At 46.3% G+C, this 25,229-nt stretch overlaps 1 protein-coding gene across 2 annotated transcripts in view; it reads left to right on the top strand.

Moving 5' to 3' along the window:
- Positions 1-25,229, top strand: part of LOC135222947 (enoyl-CoA delta isomerase 2-like) — a 103,185-nt gene that overhangs the window by 35,946 nt on the left and 42,010 nt on the right. For both annotated transcript variants that reach the window (XM_064261399.1, XM_064261398.1), the window contains exons 4-5: positions 10,221-10,351; positions 18,293-18,388. In XM_064261399.1, the coding sequence (XP_064117469.1) occupies positions 10,221-10,351; positions 18,293-18,388 (227 nt within the window). The remainder of the gene's footprint in view (positions 1-10,220; positions 10,352-18,292; positions 18,389-25,229) is intronic.

Here is a 25,229-nt window from a genome sequence, read left to right as displayed (position 1 = left end):
GCTCACAACTAACTGACCCTACTCTTCCAACACTCGCACTCCTATCTCTTTTTGGGTTAACTACACTCACATTACTTGCCCTAATGATCCTATCTACCACTCACTCTGCCATTCGCCTCGGCCCTTCCAAAACTGCTTCCGTATAGCTTTTAAACTCTGGTACAACCTCAGCTACTTCAGTCCTATCACTAACACTTCTACTCTCTTTCATACACCTATTTAACTCACAATCCTCTACTATTTCTAAAATGTCGTTCTACGTCAACCTTTCATTCGTCCATCGCATTTTCTCCTTATGTTTTAGATTCATAAACTCATATACACTCTCTGGTACAGTTGCCAACAGCTTTTGCACTAACTCATTACACTCATTTATCCCTTCGTACCCCAAAAGCTTTTTCCTGGCTTAATGTTTCTAACCTACAGACATACATTGACAACGGCTCACCAACATTCATTCTTGCCTCTTCAAAATCTTGCTTTCTCCTATATCTAATGCCACTCTTTATCCTCTTTGCCTGTTCTACAATCCTAGCTTTTACACTCTCTTACGGCACATTTCCTACACTCATCATTACCCCATACATACTCAACAAAAATCCCGTCAAAAAGCTACCTTGCCCACTCTCTTGTTATCCCCCTACTTAGCCTCACAATACCTCTCATATTCTTTAAAAAAGCCCCCTATGTCCCTACTACCATATTCCTCGTATTGTGCACATCGGGGTACCTCTCTCATATACACAGCCTTTCGTACTTCCCGTTCGCTCTCACTCTCACTACTTCCATTCTGACCCCTCTTTCCCTCTTCCGAATACAGTGAATCCACTTTCATACTCACGTCCATACTCCTGACTGCGCTCTTCTTACCCTTCTTTCTACCTACCTGTTTCCACTCACCGCTATCTAAATCACTCTCAGCCCTTTCCCCAATGTATTCTGTCCTACTCTCATCCTGTCCATCACCCTTACTAACCATCTTTCCCTTAGTCTTCTTCTTTTCCTCAGCCACTTTCTTATTTTTGTCCTCAGGTTTATCCTTATCCTGTGTCTTCCCCTTCTTTCCCTTACCTATCACAACCAAATCACCTTCATCACTCGTACTCTCATCCACTCGCTCTTTCACTTTCTTTACCACTCCTGGCCTGTCACAAGACCCAGTAGGCCTACCTCCTTCAGCTCCCTCTCCCATGAATCCCTTCATCATTTCCTGCATCATCTCTTGCACTGCATTCATCATTACCCCCAATTTTTCATCCATTTTCTCAACCATTCTCTCTTCCGCTCCTGTCACCTCTTCTTTCATTTCCACTTTTGCACTCCTTAGCATTCCTCTCATTTCCTCTAACTCGCTCTTCAGCTCCTCACACTCTGCCTCAACCTCTTATTCTCCACTTCCAACATTCCCTTGGCTTCCCTCGCCAACCTCAGCTCCTCCTTCAGCCTCCCTATCTCCTTCAACCCTTCCATCCTCACTTTCTCCACCAATCACACAACTCACTACCCCAGTTGCCCTGCAGCTACCGCACCAACAGTCCCTGTTCGGGCACCAAAAAATAATGTGGCGGGATCACAAGCTTAAAAAAAAACAGTGGCAAAACCCTCCCCACATTAACCTAATCACTCCAGCTGTCAAACCCACAAACCCACCCTCAGTCACTTTCTTCTTTACACCACAAAATACACGCAGCACAGTTGACCTACACCTTTACAAAAACAAAAAAACAAACACAAAACACATGTACTTACCAACTCCAGATATTCCAGAGCTATCCTGTGCTGTCCGCCGGTCGAGGTCACAGAAATACCATCAACAACAACCAAGAACCACAACCCACAACCCAATAACACAACAACCAAGGACTACAACACAACAATCAAGGACCACAACAACAACTGTGGAACACAACCACAACTCAACAACACAGCAACCACCAAGGAACATAACCACAACCTAACAACAACAACAACCAACCAAGGAATACAACCACAACCTCACATATAACAGCAAAACACAACAACACAACAAAAGACCACTGCACAAACAACACAAAAAATCACAACAGCACAGGCACAACAACTCTAAGCAAGAACACTAACTTAACAACACCAAATAACAAATCAGTAACACATAAAATAACAATTTGTTGAAAATTGTATTTTTCTTAACTATACATACAAACCTGAGGTCCTTTAACAATAGGAATATACTTTCGGCGTAGCTGGAATTACGGCCGTTGAATCTTGAACAAGGTGGTTAGGCAGTAACTACCGTGGGGCAGGGTAGCCTGCCCGGATGTAAACACTCCACTTTGCCTTTCGGCCCAGGTTCAGATCGAGGGGTGGCATGAGGTGGGCATATTTGTTAAAGGACCTCAGGTTTGTATAGTTAGGAAAAATACAATTTTCGACATTGTTATTTGTTTCGATAAGTAAAACAAACCTTTGGTCCTTTAACAATAGGAAGACTCACTGATTGGTGGGAGGAATCTGAGTGAGCCTCTAGAACTGACTGGAGTTCTGCGCACCTAGGGTACTCCTCCTGGTCGTAAGAGCGAGGAGGAGTGCCCTGCTGCCTCTGACAACTTGATCGGAGTATAGGAGCTGCGTGATCAAGAGTCAGACTTCTGGGCCTTTTCGAAATGAGTGAGGGATCGTGACTCATCCGAAAAAGGGCTGTGAAGAATATTGGGTCGGAGACATCAATGCAAAGTTCTGGGAAGGGTTTGCATTATTGCCAGTCTCCTTCCTCCCCTTGCTAGAGGAAGGAGCGGGACTGCTTCTATGATTCTGATAAGAAACATAAAAAGGATGCTTATGTATAGGCTTACCGCATCATTCCCGTCCGACCGAGCATTGTTGTAAGCTAGAGGTCCTATCCTCAACCCGAAGGACGAGTGGAATGGACGAGGCAGAAAAGGGGAGAGCCAGTCACTCTCGCATCCTTCTTACCTCTACAACTGCACACCATGGACGAGATGCAACTTGTCCTCTCAAGGAGCTGGGTAAGCAAACACATCCTGCAAGCATCCACCACTGGTCCAGGGAAATGAAGTTCCAAGGACCTGTGGGCAGTTCCGAAGGGAAAGAAGGATATGGTCGCAATGACCTATCCACCTTCCTGTCCGACATTTTCTTCGGAGTGATGTCCAGTACCCATACTGGTCTATCCGTCTGCAGCGAAGTGTCTCGCGGTCTCGTATCCCTGCTGCAGCAAAGTGTCTCGCGGTCTCGTATCCCACTGCAGCGAAGTCTCTCGCAGTCTCATACCCCACTGCGGCGAAGTCTCTTCGTCTCCGCGATGGATAAGACACCGACACTCCATGGTGGGTGTCGATGGTTATGGGTACCGGAACACGCTAGTAGGACGAAGTAATGATTGATCTGGAACATTTGATACAAAGTCCACAGCGTAGCTCGTGACAGTCTTGGATGCTTCAACAACTGCCAACTGACTGCGTTTGGTTGTGTGAGGCGAGCTGTCCAAGCATCCGAGGCGTAGTCACGTGACCCTCGCCTTTTGAAGGGTTATGCCGAGAGACCATACAAATCGTCTATCTGTTGCCACTGATGCCGGAAGGCGAGATGATGATTCTCTCAAGGCATGTGCCCAACAGGCGAAAGTCAATTGCCTTCTAGAGACCGAGGTCCTGATTGCAAGACAGAAGTTCTCATAGTAACGTAGTTGAATCTCAGCTAAGGAGAAACAACACTGTGCCGTTGAAGATGAAGGTGGTAGGTGAACGCAGACCTACGTCTTCACAGCCGAATCGAGAGAAGTAACTCTCAAGATTCTGAACTAGAAAAGTCCCGCCGATGACACCAACCCGCGAAGACGGTTTAATCCCTGTGATTTACAAAGGACTGAAAACGCTAAACCGCTACTTCATTGCTGTTCGATGAGAAGTCAGAGTTGCAATGAAAGCGGAGCGCTTTTCAGTAATGAAAACACAGGGATGTACTGCCTGAAGAACCGCTTCTTATGGGCTGAATCATCATCATCATCTTCCCAGCTTATCCAGGGAGGACATCTATATACTTGGAAAGTAGAGCTGGCAGGGTGGGGAACAGGCGATGTCTTCCGTTATACATCTACAATTCGCGGTGAACAATGAACAATTGCACACCTACGAATACGAGATATATTTAGAAGACAAACTCAGATGTCTGAAGAAATCATTCCGCATTACCGCAGCGGCAGGTGTGATGCAGCGGGAGACTAGGCTACAGACTTCTGTTACCGTGCGGTAAACAGAAAGATGATAGAGAGTCTATTGAGATATCTCTGGTCTGAAAAAATTAAAATTTCCCCCCTTCGCAGTGTCCAGGCGATGCAGTAGAGATGGTCATTCATGTATGCAAGAATTCCAGCCAACCAGAGACCTAAGTCTGTGATTGCCGGGCAGAGACTCGGTTCGGTAGTAAATCATTGCAGAGGAGAGAGACATAATCTGGCCGTGCTATCTTGGAGAGCCAGCTGGTACTGGGCTGCGGCAGGCGGCAGCCCATACACCGCTAGCTCTCGCTCACTTGTCATCCTGAGTTGCCAGGTAATCCGTTCCAAGAAGGAATGCTTTCAGCTAGAACCATCGAGTGCAAAAAAATACGCTCGAGCATTTGCATGTAATTGAAACGGATTTCGGTGAATGCAAACGCTGAGGTGTTGTTGTTGTAACAATAACATAAGTATTTCAAAATCGAAAATGGTAACTCGTGGGAGGTTTGCAGGGCAGTCCCGAGTTGCAGTTCAATTAAGAAGATACTATTCGTCTCGGCCACAACCCGTAGAGTTAACTACGGTATGTGCCTACACCTCGGACAATTCAACTGATAACAGAAGCATGTCGCGAGGGCAATATACTTATAGTATATTTGTAGGTTCCTGTACATAGACCTCCATCCTAAATTCTCTTCCATTCGAGGAACAAGAATAAGGACTGGAAGCCGACACCCTTCATTCTCTGAAGAGAGTGAAGGAGAAGTTTTCCCGAAGGAAGACTTCTATGGTGACCAGGATACCGAAGACGATAGTTCAAGCCGACTGGATGTTCACACCCGTACTTCTCTATCCCTGGGGTTGGTCGCCTACTGAGGCGACATCAGGTCCATCCAGGCTGAGCCCCTCCTGAGATATTCTTCCTTCAGCAGCAGTACTTCTCTCGAACGCTAGAGATTCCAGGAATTATAGCATTCAGTGAGATTCCCGATTATCGTAGTAACAATTATCTGGGATTCTCGTCTCGCCCACTCTGGACCGTGGTTTCGCCCAAGTGTTTGCAGATCGTAGAAGACCAGAACACTCGGAAAGTGCTAGAAAATCCGAAGAATTCTAAGCACTCAGCAAAACCCCCACCGAATTCGTCAGACGATCCTTGGGTGGTGGTACTTCCCGATTCCCATAGAAATCGAGGATAGGGCAAGATCCTTCCTCAACGACGGGGACTTATGTCCGGTAGGACCCGAATGTCCCCCAGGAACGCAGTCCCCGACGTGGAATCCTATGGAGAACGCTCTGCAGGATCCCTCCCCTTCCCGTCGCAGCCATAGGGTGAGAGGGAATGGGGGAGGAAGATTGGATACTTGCTCGCCTTCCCAACGGAACTAGCTGTCGGGGAAGCGAGTACGGGCAGCCATCACCGTGCAGTTGGATGACCGCTCAGAGTCTAGGAAAACGTTTCTGGAGAAAACGTTTTCCTGAGGAGGGTTATGAAACTCCTGCTGAAGGGCTAAACGTCTGCCGCACCCCTTATGAACCGTTGTCTGGGTGGGGCTGAGCGAGCACCTGACAGGAGAGAGCCGATACCGTCCCTCCCAAGCGTCCCAGTCCTCGTCGAGGTCGAAACCTCTCAAGAGGACCGAAAGGGGAGCCCACTCCGGTCTCTGAGTGCGTGGTCCAGTCGGACCGTCACATGAACGGCAGTGATGGTCCCTCAGAGAGTCTGGGAAGCGTCATTCGTCCTCGCCAGCCCCCCATGATCTCCTCCAACCACTTGAGCGAGGATCTGTTGGTCCCAAGACCGAACCAGGGCTCGTGACCGGGCCGTAAGAAATTGCATTCGCTCATGGTCACTTCTGTTCGCCTCGTTCCTCCGCCCGGTGGTAGCCTGAGGAGGTTGAAGGGGGACAGGTGAGGGATGACCTGACATTCCTACCCTGCCTACTAGCAGAACGGTAGGCTGGGAGACTGCAGGCGATCACCACCACGGTGGCGATCGAGCTGCAGGTCTGGACCAGCGGTCTTCTTGCGGAGGAAACACTGTACCAGAAAACGGAGCGTCAGTCTCTTCAGGAGAGCTGCTGGCGCTCGGGCTGCACTGTCGAGGCGGCTAGACCAGAGAGCAGCGGCGATGGTCCTGAGCGTCAGAAGCGCTGCTGCTGGTTCCCCTATCCGTCCGGTCCCGGTGGGAGCGGCGGTCAGGGCCGGGAACCGGCAGAGTCCGCTGTCGAGGTGGGAGTGCGAGGAGTGCGCCCCTCGCGATCACTCCTGATTGCCTCGCTCTTCCTGGTGTAGCCCGAGGAAGTTGAAGGGATAGGAGAGGTAGACCTGACGCTCCCCCCTCGCCCACTGGCAGGAAGAACCGGTGTGTTTGGGGGGCTGCAGACGCTCGCCAACCCGCGGTGGCAATCAATCTGCAGGCCTGGTTTGAGCGGCTCTCCCGGGGAGAGTGGCTGGACTGAGAACCGCGGTGACGGTCCCGAGCATCAGAAGAGCTGCTGCTGGTCCCTCTCTCCGCCCGGTCCCGGTGGGAGCGGCGGTCAGGGGACCGGCAGAGTCCGCTGTCGCGGTGGGAGCGAGGCCTGTCCTCATGGCATGTCATGCCGCTTGAGACTGGTCCAGGCGACAGAGGGGACCGCTTCCTCGCCTCGCCCACTGCCGGTCTGGGACCGTCGCCCCAACCCTGGGTACCGGCGGCTCGCCACGAGAGAGATCGCTGGCCTGGTGGGAGTCACCTGGGTGACTCCCACCTGTCTTCTGCTCTGTGCCTGGATCCTGGCGCCGAGCGAACTCGGTTGCCTGGGTCTTGGCTGCACGGTCACCTGCAGGTGACCGTACACTCGGTAACCCCCGACCAATCGCGTCGAGGCAGAACCTAACCTGGCGCCAGGAGAGGAGGTACCGGTGTTAGCCGGTACCCCTCGGTCCCAGTCATCTTATTCTTCCTTGCGGAAGTGACGGCGACACCTTCCTCTTCTTCCTGGACTTCCTCTTCACCAGTTCTCAGGACAACCGACAGGTCCTCCATTCAGAATGGAGTTGGGGCAGTTGCCAAAGCAACATGGCCCAACTGCACCTGTCCGGAGGGACCTGCGGGAGTAGTAGTGGAGAGAACGTTTCCTCGAGGAGGGCTACGAAACTTACCTGGCAGGTGAAGCATCTGCCACCTCCGAGACTGGTCGGTCACGTTGTCTGGGTGGGGCTGTCTCTAAAAGAAAAGGATTAATTAAAAGAGGGCTGGATGGCCCGCCTCCACCGGTCTCTGCGTGCATGGACCCGCGGCAACGTCACGTCAACCCTGGGCACTGGACAATCCTGCGAGAGCGATCACCGGTCTGGCGAGAGTCACCCGAGTGACTCCTACCATCTTCCGCTCTGTGCCTGGGTCCTGACACGGGGAGCGAACTCCGCAGTCTGGACCCTGGCTGCACAGTCACCCGTAGGTGACCGTACACTCGGTGATGCTCGCAAGCGGGCGGCCGAGACGGTTCCCGGTCCGGAGGTGAAACCTTCGGAAACCGGGAGAGGAAAAAAAAGGGAGATACCAAGCTGGTGGCCGGTACCATCCATGGTCCCCGTCTGCTTTCTTCCATGCCCCGAGGAAGGAGAGACGGGTGGGGCCTGTTCCTGAAGGAAGCGGGAGGACCCACGGAAGACCCAAACACACCTTGTCTCACCGGAGCGAGACAGACCCTTAGAAGTCCCGTGACGAGACTTCTTGGGGGGGAGACCACCTTCTCTTACTGCAAAGCCTTAAAAGTTGAAGGGGGGAGGCATGAAGATATGAAGATCTCGAAGAGAAGGATGATGACACTTGACGAGCTCTCTTCCTCTTCGGTTTCTTCTTCTGCCAGACTTCTACCATCAGGAGTAGATAACCTCACAGGGCAGCGTGACAGCTTCGTCCAGGGACATAACTCCCGGGTAGTAGTGGTAATGAAAATGATTATCAGCAGGGGATCAGTACACACACTCGAGGATCGGTACGGAACATGCTACGAGTCATAGGTACAATTCCAAGGTTAGGATAACCAACACGAAGAGCATCCAACCAATACTGCTGAAGACACAATCACCACTAGTCTGTAAAATAAGGAAAAAAATATTAAAGTAAATGAGGATACTCCTCACACATCCAAGGGCGCCGCCCTCAGAAGTGAGAGGAGATCCCCCAACATCAGCACTGCATGCCCATCCTTCTACCTTCTTCCGATAGTAAGTGAAAGGAAGAAGGAGAAGAGAATTACCATAACAACAAAACACGGACAAACCTTTGAAGTTCCCTTGGTAATTCCCAAGCGTAAGCGTAATTTCCAGATGAATACATGTCCCGTTACAGGATCAATATCACTTACGTTAAATACTTGTCTCATCCTCAAGATAAATACATATCTCGTCCTCATGCAGGTCTGAGCCAGTGTTAAAGGGCGAAAGAATGTAAATATGTTGGCATACTTAGCCGCCAGCTCTTAACACAAGTAGAGGGGCAGTTACAAAGGCTATCACAAAAAGTGGGTTTGTATATTAATTGAAAAACCAAGGACAATCCTTTGTTTTTAGTATTAAGAATCCCACCGGGATAAAAGATCAATGACCAGTCAGCCGGAGCTCACAAACACGTCTTCATCGGAAGATGGCCGAAAGTAAAGTGGAGTGTTTACATCTGGGCAGGCTAGCCTGCCCCACGGTGGTTACTGCCTAACCACCTTGTTCAAGATTCAACAGCCGTAATTCCAGCTACGCCGAAAGTATATTCCTATTGTTAAAGGACCGAAGGTTTGTATTACGTATCGGAACAAACTCAACTGACTTTCAATTCCTCCAATAACTGCTGTCAACACTACCAACTGTCACCAGCTCTCACCAAAGACTGACTGAAAACTCTCATTCAAAACACAGAACTCTGATCTCTAACAGCAGACAACCAGAACCCACCAACAGCCAATCCAATCGTTAACCATCCAACCACCTATTACTCTCTCTCTCTCTCTCTCTCTCTCTCTCTCTCTCTCTCTCTCTCTCTCTCTCTCTCTCTCTCTCTCTCTCACACACACACACACACACACACACAAGACGTTGTCAAATGGAACTCCATAATTCCTCCATAATGTGTGATGTTCGACTGCCAGACTTCTGGGTCTTTGAATAAATGCAAGGTAATGTCATTGATTTGAAGAAGCCTAGGAGGGTTGAAGTTGGGAAGGGCTTATGTTGGAAAACACCTGCCAAAGCCAATTATGTTGTGAGTCTTTCAAGAAGAAACAGCTGGAGGAGGCTTATTTAGAATAATGACCACAACTAGGATTAAGCTGAGAATTGGTTAATGCTGTAGGCTTGTTTGTTTTTATGCTTAATCTGACTAATTGGAATGAGGTTGCCTGAAAATTCTTGTCCTGGAGGGAATGATTAACAAGGCTGTTAAGTATGTGAATGAATGTGTGTTAGGTTCATGTTGCTCATGATGATTGATCCTCATTTTGTGTATTCAGTTTGTAGAGGCCAGGAATGAGTGTATCTTTCAAATATGTCAGTTTGTGAGTCTTGGGGACCTATTTGATAGGAGGAGGCAGGTGACTGCTCTGTACCTTTGGATCTAAGCTAAACTGCTGCTCTTCTGTCTGTGAGGCAAAAAGACTGCAGAGATTGGGAGCCATTTGCAGACCATAAAAGTGGAGTATGTAGAAGAGTAGTGGGTTTACATGAAAAATCAGTTTTGTTTTTTAAAAAATTTGGGTTTGTTTTATAGATACTTGGGTTACCCTCGATAGGCACACATCTGTTTGCTGCAAATGGAAAAACAAATGACTAGAGTACATAGGTAATTAAAATGAGGGTTTTCTTGCCTTTGGTTTCTTATTCAACTTTAAACCATTTATCAACATAGTCTTGTGCATTTCGTGAAGCATAGTTGAGGTCAAAAACAGGAAAACCAACTTTGTGTAAATTGTACATACTGTTTAATTCGGCTGAATGTATAATTAATTCAACTTTTCCTTGGTTTCAGATGTACAGCAGCTTCATGAAAGCATTGCTTGAGGCTGAAGTTGATCCACAAACAGTCATAACTGTTATAACTGGGACAGGGGAATACTTTTCCTCGGGCAATGACCTTGGAAATTTTATGAAAGCTGAAGAGTAAGGATTTTAAGTATAAATTAAGTTAATACTATACTGTAATTTGGAGTATCACATCACTATAGCTGTGATCTTAGAGAGAGAGAGAGATAGAGAGAGAGAGAGAGAGAGAAGAGAAGAGAGAGAGAGAGAGAGAGAGAGAGAGAGAGAGACTCATTGCTATGTCAGATGCTGTTGTGTATCTTGGCATAAACTGAAAAATGCATCTGGGTGGTACTTTAATTCACATATTTTCCTGTTTTGTATATGGAGGCTATAAACCTGTTTGTGTTTTTTTAATCTGATAAACTTAGGTTTTTATACATTCAACTTACCTGTCAGATATATACATAGCTATAGACTCCATCTTCCCGACAGAAATTCGAATTTCGCGGCACGCGCTACAGGTAGGTCAGGTGATCTACCTGCCTGCCGCTGGGTGGCAGGAATAGGAACCATTCCCGTTTTCTATCAGCTCTGTTGGCCGTATTGTAAACATACTTTTGCGGTACCTCCTGACTTGATTTTCGTGTTTCATCACCATCGATCTTCTGGGCTGTCTTTTTGCAGGGAAGTACTGGGTCTTTGGCTCGGCATACGCTTTTATTAACTTTTTAATGAATTTAGCTTCGAAAAATTGCGAAGAATATATAACGTGTAACTACCGAAATTGTCGGTAGACACTCACATAGTTTGCAAGAAAGGGAAATATTAATATTTATTCATTAATACGTGTGATAAGTGTTAGAATTGATTGAGGAAATAAAACTGACTTCCTACTTTAGGGAATCAGTAAAGCATGTAACTAGATACGCTTCCTTTAGAAGTTTTTTGGATACTCATACTAACGAGCAGTTAGAGTACTATTAACAGTACTAGTAGTGTTGCATCCTCATCACCTTCTTACTTCACAGAAACTTCAAATTCATAATTGCAATTTGGAGACAAGGGATGTAGCTCAAAATGCGAGCTATTGAAAGGTAAGAAGTGATTACAGTGTTCCCCATTGCAGTGGAGGGTGCGTCTTATCGGCTCTGTCTCGCTCCCAGGCCTAGACCTCTTTCAAGCTCCCAAGCCCAGAGGAGAAGGAATGTCGAAAGCCGTAAGAAGGTTTCAGAGAATCCCCATCGGTCAGGCGTCCCCTCGGCAGGTTCTCTAGAGCGTCCCAGACTGCCAAGGATAGCCATTGGAAAGGCATCCTAAAACAGTGTTTCTCCCTTATTATTATACCTACATACCCTCTAGAGAGAAGAACTTCGACGAAGATTCTCGTAATATGCAAGATAAATCTCGTCATGGGTATGAGTAACTGGAAAGAAAGTTTTCCTTACGATCAATAGTCCCTTCCGGTTGACTTAAACAGATGTAGGTTATGGCCTTATGTCCAAGGATAGGAACCTTGTGATTCTCTTCGATCCTTGCTTCTCATTAGGATCTACTACGTCTAACACTAATTTGTTTTATTAAAGAAAAGAATGATGATAGAAAATTTTCCATTCTCTCTCTGCTTCAGCTAGGAAAGAATGTAATAGAGAATTCACTTTAAGACTACGGTATGGTCAAGTCATATGCACATACCGAAGTTAACTCTATGGCGGACATCTGAATCCTACTATTCTTACAAAGGTTTCCTAGATTAATGCTGTTTACCTCGATGTAACAGTATTATAGAGGATTATAATACGGCAGTGCACGATATTATGTAATGTTCTCATGCTTTTGAGAAGCGCATGAAGAAAGCATAATAAACCTTATTAGAGTACGCAGATTGCTCAGGAGAAGAGAGATGAGTCTGATGGGAAACATTCTCTTCGTGGCAGAAGTTGTTTCCGAATGGACTATACTACGTTCTATTTAAAGTTTTTTCATACTAAGAATGGAATTAACATACGAAAGGATGCCGGGTACCATATAGGCACAGATGTTCTGGCACATATCTAAAAAGAATTACAAGCAATTTAGGTGACTGGCTCCAGCCAGGCGCCAAGACGGGCACCTGGCGCCACCTCACAAGGTGGAATACCAGAAGAGTCAGGCTGGCTCAAAAGCGCCGCCTGGCGCATTGCGCCAGAAGCGCCAGCCTGGCGCATTGCGCCACCAGAAGCGCCAGCCTAGCGCAAATTGCGCCAGAAGTGCCATCCAAGATATTTCTCGTTTTAGCGAGTTATTAACCTAATAGTCCAGTAGCCTCTTTGACAGCATGAACTGCAACTCGGGGCTGCCTGCAACCTCCCAGCAGTTACCAGTTTCGATTTTAGATACTTGGTATTGTCGCAACAACACCAAATCAGCTTCTGTATTTACCGAAATCCATTTCGTTTAAATATAATTGCTCGCTCATATTTTTTATGCTCGATGGTTCTAGCCGAATGCAATTCCTTCGTGGAATGGATTACCTGGCAACTCAGGATGACGAGTCAGCGAGAGCTACTGCGTATTGAACTGCCTGATAGCAGCTCAGTATCAGCTGGGTCTCCGAGATGCACGGTCTGTTATGTCTCTCTCTTCCCTGCTTTGATCGACTACCGAACCGTATCTCTGCCCAACAATCATGGACTTAGGTCTCTGATTAACGGGGATTCTCGCAAACATGAAGGACCTTCTACTGCTGTGACGCTCGATTTCATCGCCTTCGACATTGCAAGAATTTTCAACAGAGATATCTCTTGGACTCTTTCATCTTTCTGTTTACCGCACGGTAACAGAAGTCTGTACTAGTGCTCCCGCTGCATCGCACTGCGATAATGCGAATGATTTTTGCAGACATCTGAGTTTGTCTTCAAATATCTCGTATTCGTAGGTGTGCAATTGTTCATTGTTCACCCCGAATTAACAGATGTGTCAGAAGACATTGCCTACTCTCCGACCTGACAGCTCTACTTCCAAATGTTCAGCCCATGAGAAGCAGTTCTTCAGGCAGTAATTCGCTGCGTCTTCATTACTGAAAAGCGCTCCGCTTTCATTGCAACTACGACACTCACCGGACAGCAATGAAATAGCGGTTAGCGTTCTCAGTCTTTATAAACACAAGTTCAGAATCTTGAGAATCCTTCTCTCGATTCAGCTGTGAAGACGTAGGTTGCATTTTCTGTCTTCAACGACACATAGTTTTGTTTCTCCTTAGCTGAGATGCAACTATACTATGAGATGTCTTGCCATCAGGGACCTCAGTCTCTAGAAGGCAATTGACTTTCGCCTGTTGGGCACATGCCTTAAGAGAATCATCACCTCGCCGTCTGGCATCGGTGACGAACAAATTAATTTGTTTAGTCTCTTGGCATAACCCTTTTAGGGCGAACGTCATGTGACTTGCTCGGATGCTTGGACAACTTGCCTCCTACCGAACGCAGTCAGTCTGCAGCTGTCAGAGCGCCCGAGTCAGTTACGAACTTCGCTGTGGACTTAGTTCGGTTGTTCCAATTCAATCTTTTCTTCGTCCTAACGGCTTGCCCCAGTACTCATACCATCGACACCCACCATGGAGTGTCGGTGTCCTATCCACTACCGACAAGAAGAACTTCACTGCATGGGGATAGGAGGCTCAGTAACGGCAAGTTTCGTTCCTGATTTCGTTCCCCGTCTAATCGGAAAGGGGTCGATCCCAAGGAAGGATGAAATGATTTATTTTAATCACTTAGGCCAATTCCACAGCTCTCTCATATCGCAAGGAGCATCGAGAATCTCTTTTTTCGCCCATGTTCGCGTTGAAAAAAGAGAACCTATTTGGAAAACAGACACGGAACGTAACGATCCTTAAGAGGTTCGCTGCAAGATGTTGCACGTCCGTGAGAACCTTCTCGATTGACGATAATAACTGTTAATGTATGTCTAACATTTATTGGAAAGAGTTGTAAAAAACCGGCGAGAAGTCTTTTTTCATAGATCTCTTCGCAAGGTGGAAGAAGAACAGGCTTCCTATAGATTGCTTCCTTATTCTCGATCCCAGAGAAGTAGCAATATACGCCATCTTTAGTTTAAAGAAAGGGGAATAAACTTTAGTCTTTTTCTAAAACCCCTATAAATTCTTAACAGATTTTAAGATAAAGGGCGTCAAAGGAAGAGAGGATGATACTTTATGCTCATTTTGGCCTTAGAGAGGTTGGAGTCACAGAAGTCACGTTCTTCTCACTGCATGTTTCGTAAGGCTTTTCCAAGAGAGTCTGGATATTCTATCAGAATCTATTATAAATAGACCTGAAAAACCTCTCCACTCTGAGTCGGTCTGCGTGCAGACTGACCAGAAGTAGACATGAATGAAAGGAGCTTTTCAAGGTAAAAGACAAGAGTCATGGTAAAGACATAGAATTGCTGCAGATTGTGCTAGATGGAATGGGGAAACTGTCCTCTTCCGATACCTCTGTGAACCACATGGGAGGTTTTTCTTCCCTTTCAGAGGGAAGAATCACCTTTGTATATATCTGCTATCAATAACGCAGTAAAAGCCTATACTCTGTCTCTACAAGGAGAATTAGAGATAGCAGAGAATTAAGATCTTCGGGATCTTATACGATACCCCAATACGACATGAGTAGGATATCAATTGGATTAACACGGACAAGGCTCTAACCAGGCGCCAGGCTCCAGGATCTCCAGCTTCTTCGTGTTTGGAGATAGAATTCACAAAGAGTCTCCTCTTTGAGATTTGTCACAAGATCAGTTGTTTCCTGACAGGAACACAAGTTGTCGCACAGGCGGCTGTTGCCCGTGTCAGGATGGACTGAGATTGTGGGAAGTTTCTAGCAAGAACAAACTTCTCATGACAGGGACTCTAGTGGTCGCATAAGCGTCTTCATCTCTGTCAGGATGGTTTGATTTGGAGAGACATTTTTTGCAGGATCAGCCTTCACCTGCCAGGTACTCAAGATGTCGCACATGCGAACGTAACCTTGTCAGGATGGGGCTGTTACTGCTTAAAGCCCTTCACCTTGTGAAGAGAGGCACTCTCCTCAGGTGACTCATTCTTCTCCCAACATTATGGGACAAAGATATATCAGAATAGGAAGTCTATGACGGTGCAGGTCTTTCAGATTACAAGACCTTAGCACCCTTTTATTGCATGAATTCGGAGAGTCTCTTGAGTCCTGCACACCCCTCCTTCTCCTAGTTCATTACTATTAAGGGGATTATAAATCATCCTCTTCTATAGATATTTGCAGCAAACCGTTTCTCATTATTTGACTTGAGGCTCTTTCAAATAATAGAGGGAATGGGATCCTTTTTTTTTTTGGACCTCAGATTCTGTGTTCCGACAAGATGGAACTGCTCCTCGTTAAACTTCTTTGAGAAATTTTATGAGGTAATTCTTGTTTCTCTTGGTCCTAAACGACCAGAAGGACAAGTAAATTTTTTTGTGCATTGGAATCTCGCATCAGATTCTATGGATACTCGGCTATAGGTTCTTGCCAGCATAGTATGTCTGGTAAAAGAACTAAAACCCTCTATTCCTGACTCAACGCTTTCAGATAGAGGTTCCGTTGTCCAGGCAGGGTACTTACGTTTTCATATACAGATAATGGTTTAAACATTTGCCTACAGAGTCTTTGGGATGCGATGAGGGCTTGAAATGCTTCCTAGAAGGTATTCAGAGGGATACAATAAAGAGCTAGAAATCAGGAGTCCTCCCAATTTCAGCTCGGAGTCTCCGTCGACTTCCAGGCTCCTTCCCTTCCTTCGGACAAGGATAGGGAAGATTCTGCAACGAGGAACCTCATCAACATGTAAGAAGAGATCTTGTTAGCAACGGAAGTACTCAAGAAGGATCCTCCTCGGAGGAAGACTCTTATCTCTCATACTGTTAGATATCCTATCGTCTAATGGATGTAGCTGACTAAAATCTCCTCCCCTTGCCGGAGAGGCCAAAAGCTCAAAGTGGAAGAATTTCTTCCACCCTTCTCCAGTCTCCTGATAAACTATTGTGGATGTTCAGGACTTTCGGACAATGTAGCGCCAAATGACAAAACAGGCGTAAAAAACGCCAGAGGCAGACAGTTCCAAGGAACACTGTCATTGTCTGATGAGAAGAAAGAGCGGGTCTCCAACCTAGCGCAGATGCGCTAGAGGCGAACAAATTGGACAGATAAGAGCGTCCGATATGGACATCGCCAGACATCCTCGAGACTCTACCAAGCTCGAAGCTCCAGCAAGTGGGGAGGAGCCAGCCAGGCTCCAGGCGCCAAAAAGAGCCAGTCTGGAGCCAGGCGCGAAGCTCCTTCCAGGCGTGAGGCGCCAGCCTGGAGTCAGGCGAAAAGCGCCTTATAGGCGCTAGGTGCCAACCAGGCGTCAGGCGCCAGGCAGGCTCGAGACGCCAGGCAGACGCGAGGCGCCAGCTAGGCGCGAGGGACAGGCAGGTGCGAGGCGCCAGGCAGGCGCAAGGCGCCAACCAGGCGAGAGGCGCCAGCCAGGCGAGAGGCGCCAGCCAGGCGCGAGGCGCCAGCAGGCTCTAGGCTTCATCCAGAACAGATCCATTTCAAAGAAAGCCCTGGTCTTCTTTGAAACAAGTGTGATCGCTAAAGCACTTTGTGAGTAACTTGATGATTCCTTCACACAGCTGAGAATTAAAAGCGCATGGAGTGCAAGCTTTTATGAATTCTTATTCTTTCCTAACAATATGTCATGAGGACATATTAGCTGTCACTTACGGGAGATGCAACTCTGTGTTGACCTCCCATTACACGAAGGAGGTCAAGTTGACCTACGAGAGATCCATCTCTCTTGGTTATACGTTTCTACGGATACGTTGCTGGGATAGGGAGCCGACACTGATCCTTAACTAGTGAGTTAAATTTTATTTTAACATAGTGTTTTTTCTTTGGGTTGTTTGAAAGGAGTTTTTGCTCCTTAATTATGCCACTAGGCATAGGTGTATTGTCATGTAAGTGGATAAGACCCCATTAACAAAAGACCATTAGATTCTGTCGAGTAAGTGGATAAGACCCCATTGACAGATCTAACAAGAACTCTTAGCAATAGGTCACATCCTCGCTGAGGCTCTTGAGACGAAGCAGACTCTTAGCAATAGCTAGGAAGTCAACCCTTCGTCTAAACACATAGGAACCAAGGTTTTATTTATTTATTACCTACAACGTATGTTGTTTACCGGTCTATTCAGTAATTAGCTGTCTCTTACCCTCCTCCAATGGTGTGAATCAGCTATGTATATATCTGACAGGTAAGTTGAATGTATAAAAATGATATTGTTATGATACAATAAAGTTTTATACATACTTACCTGGCAGATATATACAATTAATCGCCCACCCAACCTCCCCTCAGGAGACAAGTGGAAGAGAAAATCTGATAGAAAACGGGAATGGTTCCTATTCCTGCCACCCAGTGGCAGGCAGGTAGATCACCTGACCTACCTGTAGAAATTCGAATTTCTGTCGGGAAGACGGAGTCTATAGCTATGTATATATCTGCCAGGTAAGTATGTATAAAACTTTATTGTATCATAACAATATCATATTTTATTTGATGGAGAGTTAGTGAAAAGAGAAACAAAGTAAAACCTTTTGTAAGATTAAAATTACCACACTCAAGACAGAAGAGGATGAAGGGAATTTTTTTCACATCTTATCCCCAAAAAGATTAAGATCTGAAGGTTGATTGTATTAGAGCTGATAAAAACTGTTTCCAAAATATCAGGAAGATAAAAAGTAATGAAGAGGAAATATTTATTCTTGCTTCAGTATTTGTCAGTATTTTTAAGTGACCTTTTTTTAAGTTTTACTGTTATATATGAAGAAAGAAGTTTTGAGGTATGTGTATTCATAACAGACATCCACTTGTAAATGGGTATCAGCTTCAGCTGAATGTTGAAGACATGGCAGGAAAGTGCTGGCCAACCTGTTGCACTGTCTCACAACTATCTTAGGTTGCATTTCTAATGTTATTCTATGGTATGCTTTGATTCTGACTTATTCAGTATTTATCCTTTAAATCTAATCCTCTAAATCTTCTCAGGAATGAATCATCATCAGGGTCAGATGAAGCTGATCCAGATACAGATGAAGGACAAATAGCCTTGGTACGCAAAAGAGGAGTCAACAGGTTTGAAAAGTATGTACAGGTATATAATTTATGTTCCTAGTAAACATATAATTGTGTAAATTCAGTATCTCGCTATTGTAGTCCTGGCTTCTGATGTTGTAGATAGCATTGGTTAACTATTTTACCATTGAAATCTAAAGGATCATGCTTTGTACAGCCATTTCAGACTTCAGATATGCTAGGTAATTTATTCTTATAATGTAATTTTTTTTAACTCTTTAAGATAATTTTTAAAGTTATTTGCAAAAAATAGCAGTAAAGTAACTTCCTGTGGAGCTAAAGTGACATTATCAATACTGGAAAAGTTGTATTTGTTGATTGTAAGTTGTCACAAAGCTTTTCCTGCATACTAGACATGTTCATGAAAATTGCAAGCCTTTTACTTTCTACTTATGCATGGTAGGATGGCAAAATAATTCTGAAATGTGGTTGGAATAAGGCAGATGTTACCAAGACGCTAGGTGAGAGCTCCCTAAGCAAGGGGGCTGTCGTCTCTGTCTATCTTTTGAAAACTTGACAGTTTTTTTTAGTTTCATTTGTAGAAGTTCATATCAACTGCTCTTTATCAACCCTCATCTTCATTTATTTGATTAAGATTTTAATTAATTTAAAGTTTTGTATAAATTAGTTTGATGAAATCGTTAGGTCACATTTGTGAACACACGTAGAGCTTACCCAAGAAATTTGTTCTGAAATTTGGGGTGAAAATTGAAGCACAATAAAGTTGAAGAAATTTGGACAGCTCAGTAAGAAGAGACCAAAGGGACTAGTACATGAAAAGTAAAGGCAGAACCATAAAAACTCCAAGAAAGGGATGAGGGAGGGCTGGATTCACAATCCAGACAGGGTTTGAGAAGTCTCAATCATGATTCCGAGGAACCTAGAGGCAGCCACAGGAACCAGTTATGGGAGCTAACATAGTAAGAATGTCAAAGTACCTCCCCTATCCAGATACATCAGATTTAGAAAGGACCTAATATTTTTTTTCATTGGTCATATTGGAGAAGTTCAATAGAGATACAAGGATTCACAATAGCTATTCAACTGCTTAGTGTTGGTGACCTAAACCCCATCCACTTTCATGGTGTGATACGGCAGAGAGCTTGGTAGTGTTTAGTGGTGCACCAATTTTATGTGGTGCATTTTTGTAAGGTAGAGTGTTCGAGCTATGAATGCTTACCTGCTTCTTCTAGATAATGCTTCTGCAGTCTGGTTTTTCAACTTTATGCTTTTTAATGTTAGTTCTGGATTAGTAATCTTTGTAGTCTTAGTCTCTCAGGAGAAGTTTGAATAAGATGAACGGCAGAGTTTCTTTCTTTATTGTGCAAAGAATTAGAGTTACAAGTACAACTACAAAACTTATAAATCTATTGTCGGACCCTGGCAATATTTCTGCTTCTGTACTAAACGACTGCTTCCGGTCCTCTCTGGCTTCTTCTGTTGGTCTCAAATTGAGCCACTCTTGGTTTGAATTCGGCTCCACCTCCTTAGGTGGTGCAGGATCTGGTTCTCCGCCCAACTGGATTCTTGATTCGTGGAGTGGTGTTTCCTTATCTTTTCCCCATCCCCTTTTAGGTGGGGTTAACATGTTAATTCCTCCTTTTCCAGACGGACTCGATAATTTAACATGTTAATACCACTTTGGGAGGCAGAGCTGCATTCCTGCTAGAAGCTGAGTAAGTTGGGTGCAAGGTCACTGGTCAAAGATTTTATGACGGTCTTAAGATTTTAATTGCGATGGTGTTATGGTCCAACTTCCTGTGACTAAGGTTTTGTTATGTCTAGGCTTGTTGATCGAATTCTGACTCACACACCAAAGCTCAATTCTCTCTCTGTCTCGTTATTTTCACTGTACTTTGAATATTCTCTCTCTCTCTCTCTGTTTTTATGCTACCCTTTCTACTATTATTTCTTATAGCTATCATTACAGTAGTTTTTCTGCCAGCGTCCAACCAACATCGTTCGTTCCTGCAGCCTTTGTTTTGTTAGTTACTTAGTCAAGTGTTACTTTGCATAATGTCAGGTGCTAGTTCTTCCAGTGCTCGGTTTTGTAGTGAAGGATGTTAGTTAAGTTGTCAGCCGACTCTCATATTAAATTTACCAGATGTAGGGGACAGGATTGTGATATTGAGAATACCTGTGTTGAATGTCAAGACTGGAATGAGAAGAAGTGGAAAGCTTTAAAATCTTATTTGTTTAAGCTTGAAAGGGAGAGTAAGAGGAAACAGCCTTAGAACAGAAGGGATGGCTAACCCTCATTCGGCTAGGCTAATACATAGAGGAAAGTACTGTCCCTTCATCATCAGTTATTGCTGTTTCTCCAATTCTTAGTTTTGTACATGAACTTTCCTGTCAGACATATACTTAGCTTACGTCTCTGACGTCACGACAGAATTCAAAACTCGCGGCAAACGCGACAGGTAGGTCAGGTGATCTACCTTACCTGCTGCTGGGAAGCGGGTGTAAGAACTTACATACCTTTCTTGCCAGATTTTTTCTGTCGTCGGTGTCGACCACACCTGTTGTCGGTACCTCTTGACAGTTGGATTCTTTTCTCGTTTTTGCCCTGGATTGTTTCTACGGACTTTTGGTGAAGTACCCGATCTTTTGGCCTGGCATTCGCGATTTGTGGACAGTTATTTGACTTTTCTTTGGATTTTTCTTGGATTCATGGTGTCTGATGTTGATACTAAGAAAACTGCTATGTTTAGAGTTTGTTGTATGACTGAGTGTAAGGTGAGGCTACCGAAAGCTGCGGTAGACCCTCACACAGTATGTTTGAAGTGTAGAGGGAATGAATGCACCTTTAATAATCCTTGTAATGAATGTGAAAAGCTGAATGAGGATGAATGGAAGTCTTTGTCTTCCTACTTGAGGAAGCTTGAAAAGGATAAAGTTAGGAAAGCTTCTTCTAGGAGCAGTAGTAGATCTCGTATTAGCGAGTTGGATATAGATAATCCTATTTTAGAAGTAGCTCCTTTGTCAGTTTCAGCTCCTGCTCCCTGCACCGAAGCCGAAGATGCGCCTTCGGAAGTGGCCTCCATGAAAGCCACCATTCGCAGTATGGAGAGGAAAATTAAACAATTAGAAGGTAAGAGTGATTCCAATAGTGATTTGTGCAGTGAACCCATTGCAGTGGAGGGTGCGTCTGATCGGCTCCCTAATGCTTCCAGGCCTAGACCTCTTCCAGACTCCCAGTCCCAGTGGAGGAGGAAAGTCGAAAGCCGCAGGAAGGTTAGGGAGCATCCCCACCGGTCAGGCGTCCCCTCGGTAGCTCCTGTTGATCGTTCCCAGGCTACCTTGGATCGCTCCAAGAGAGAAATATTGCGCCAATGCTTCTCGTCTTCGCCTTCTCCTAAACGAGGATGGAGCTCTTCGGAAGCCTCACGCCCTTCGAAGAGAGCCTGGAACGCTCCCTGCGCCCGTCCATCCAGCCCTGAAGTTTTTTCGGAAGAGCCTGAGGTGGAAGCGAAGAAACGTAAGAGATCTCCGGAGTATCGTTCCCGAGCAGAGATCGAGCCTCGTCACCTGTTCAAGAGTTTGTGAATTCTCCTGCAAGGGTGTTGGCTAACCTTCAGGCGCAGATTTCGGCTCTGGCTGGCTCTCTTTGCGTGTCGTCTCGTCGTAGGAAGGACGTTTCCCTTCCTGTAAAGAAGTCCAGGCTCCCCTCTCCTGACTCTTGCTATTCGACGGAAGCGGCCCGCTCACCTGTGCGTTCGGATTCTCGCAGGAGACTTTCTGCTTCGGACAAGATCCCATCTGCGTCCAAGCGCCATTCGCCTGACAGACAGGATGTCTTTGTTTCTCCTTCGGACAAGGAGCAGACTGCTTGTAGGAGATCTTCACCCTACAGACGCTCTTCTCGAGACAGGATCGCTCCCCTTGATAGGCACCAAGAGCCTAGTAGGCGCTACTCGCCTCGTATCCGCTCCTTCGTCTCGCCTCCACTCTCCTGTTGACAAGCGCCCTAAATCGGACAGGCGCTCTTCGCTGGACAGGCGTCAAGAGCTTGTTAGGCGCGTTTCTCCTGGCAGGCGCTCTTCTCCTGACTTTCACTCTCCTCGAGTCAGGCGCCGAGATCCTAGCAGGCGCTTCTCCCCTTGTAGGCGCTCACCTAGTAGGCGCTCGTCGCCAGAGATCCTCTCTCCTCGGTTCAGGCGCCAAGAGCCTGGTAGCCGCTTCTCGTATGGCAGGCGCTGTTCGCCTGGTAGCCGCTCTCCTTTGGATAGGCGCCAAGAGCCTGATAGAAGTTCTTCTTCAAACAGGCGCTCTGCTCCTGACAGCTGCCTTACTCCTGTTAGGCTCCAAGAATCTGGAAAACGCACTCCTCCAGACAAGAAGGATGTTGCAAGTAGGCACGTTTCTGAAGCTTTGTCTCCAAGACGTAAACGTCTTACTTCCTCTAGAGACTCTTATAAGGATAGTCGCGCCTCTAAGGATCATGAGGGTTCTTCAGCTCAGGAAGAACAGGATCCCTCAGAAGAAGGACCAAAAGACTCCTCTGTTTCCTCCTATAAGAGGTTGACAGATTTGCTCCTGCAAGAGTTCAGAGATATCCTTTCTCCTGTGGCTCCTCCTTCTCCTCTTTCTTTATTCTCCACTTCGAAGACGTCGAAGGTTTTCGTCTTCTGTAGGATGAAACCTACTGTTTTCCATGAAGAAGGCGCTTAGAGGTTTTGGGAATGGCTCCTTTCTAAGGAAGAGAAAGGGAAGACTGTTTTTTCTTTCCCTCCGTCTAAACTGACTGGCAGATTGGGATTCTGGTACGAATCGGGCGAACCTTTAGGCCTCGCTCTCCCTTCGTCTGCGGACTCGGACTTCTCTTCATTGGTGGATTCTGCTCGTCGTTCCGCCCTCTTGTCTGCCAAGACGACGTGGGGGATGAACGAACTTGACCACCTACTGAAGGGAATGTTCCGAGTCCTGGAAGTTTTCAACTTCCTTGATTGGTCTTTAGGAGTTCTGGCTAATAAGACCCAGACCCCTGATTCACTGTCTCCTGAAGATCTTAACTGCGTCCTCACTTGCATGGACAAAGCAGTGAGAGACGGATCGAGTGAAGTCTCCTCACTGTTTGGAGCTGGAGTTATTAAGAAGCGGTCTGTCTACTGTTCGTTTCTCACTAAGGCAGTTTCACATGCACAAAGGGCCTCTCTTATGTATGCTCAACTCTCTCCTCTTCTGTTCCCCAAGAAAATTATTCAAGATGTCTCGAGTGCCCTTTCAGCTAAGGCTACTCAGGGCATGTTAGCCCAGGCGGCCAGGAAACCTCGCTCTGTCTTCCAACCCAACGCCAAGAAAGAGACTCCTCTGAGGCAGGTGCCCTTTCGAGGAGGACCTGCTGTCAGAGGTTCTTCAACCAGAGGAACTAGACCTTTTAAGAGAGGTAAAACCTTCTCTAGGTCAGTCAGAGGGAAGAAATAGCGATCAAGGACTCCAGACATCAGTGGGTGCCAGACTACTGAAATTTGCCGACGTCTGGGCCCACAAAGGGGCAGACAATTGGTCCCTATCAATTGTCAGCAAAGGATACCTCATTCCCTTCTCGTCAAGACCACCATTGACGACAACTCCGAGGGAGTTGGTGGCCAAGTACAAGGACCCCATCATGAATCAAGCCCTTTCTCTAGCAGTAGATCTCATGCTAGAGAAGGAGGCTATAGAACTAGTGAAAGATCCCGAGCGGGTTTTTACAACAGACTATTCCTAGTTCCGAAGAACTCAGGAGGATGGAGACCGGTTTTGGATGTAAGCGCCCTGAACGTCTTTGTGGAAAAGAGGAAGTTCGCCATGGAGACAACTTCCTCAGCGTTAGCGGCTCTTCGTCCAGGGGACTGGATGGTGTCTCTAGACCTTCAGGACGCTTACTTTCATGTGCCGATCCATCCTTCTTCACGGAAGTATCTACGATTCATGATGGGAGGAAACATCTTCCAATTCAAGGCCTTGTGCTTCGGCCTGTCTACTGCATCCCCAAGTTTTCACGGGGTTAATGAAAAAAGTGGCGCAGTGGCTACATTTGGAGGGAGTGAGGGTGTCGCTTTATCTCGACGACTGGCTAATCAGAGCAGAGTCTCAAGAAAGATGTCTGGAGGACCTTCAAAAGACCCTTACATTGGCAAGTTCTCTGGGACTTCTGGTGAACTTCCAGAAGTCTCAATTAATCCCCAGTCAAGAGCGGATCTATCTGGGGATTCGGATAGCTTCTCTGGCTTTTCGGGCTTTTCTGTCACCAGAGAGGATAGCTTGTTGCTACGAGAAAATAACGACCTTCCTAGAGAAAGATGCATGCACAGCGAGGGAGTGGATGAGTCTGCTGGGGACACTTTCCTCGTTGGAGCAATTCGTTTCTCTAGGAAGGTTGCATCTCAGGCCTCTACAGTTCTTCCTATACCAGAACTGGAGGCGTCTCTCCCTAGATCTGGAGTTCTCCTTCAATATCTCAAGGGGAATCAAGAGAGACCTTCGGTGGTGGAACAACCCACTTCGTTTTGTGGAAGGAATGTCTCTTTACATGCCGAACCCCAACCATGTGTTGTTTTCCGACGCGTCAGAAGCAGGTTGGGGAGCGACGCTCGGGACAAGAGAAGTGTCAGGCACCTGGAAGGGGGATAAGGTGTCCTGGCACATCAACAAGAAAGAGTTGATGGCAGTCTGGATGGCATTGAAAGCCTTCGAGCCCCACGTCCGAAATGCAGTAGTGCAGGTCAATTCGGACAACACAACAGCCTTGGCGTACATCAAAAAAACAGGGGGGGACACACTCCTTCTCCCTGTACAAAACAGCAAGGGATCTTCTGCTGTGGTCTCAAACAAGGAAGATCAGTCTTCTCACCAGATTTGTACAGGG

This window comes from Macrobrachium nipponense, chromosome 8 (assembly GCF_015104395.2).
Source record: "Macrobrachium nipponense isolate FS-2020 chromosome 8, ASM1510439v2, whole genome shotgun sequence".
In the NCBI taxonomy this organism is placed as follows: Eukaryota; Metazoa; Arthropoda; class Malacostraca; order Decapoda; family Palaemonidae; genus Macrobrachium; species Macrobrachium nipponense.
Note: the sequence above shows the minus strand (reverse complement) of the source record. Positions and strands in the feature narration are given on the sequence as shown.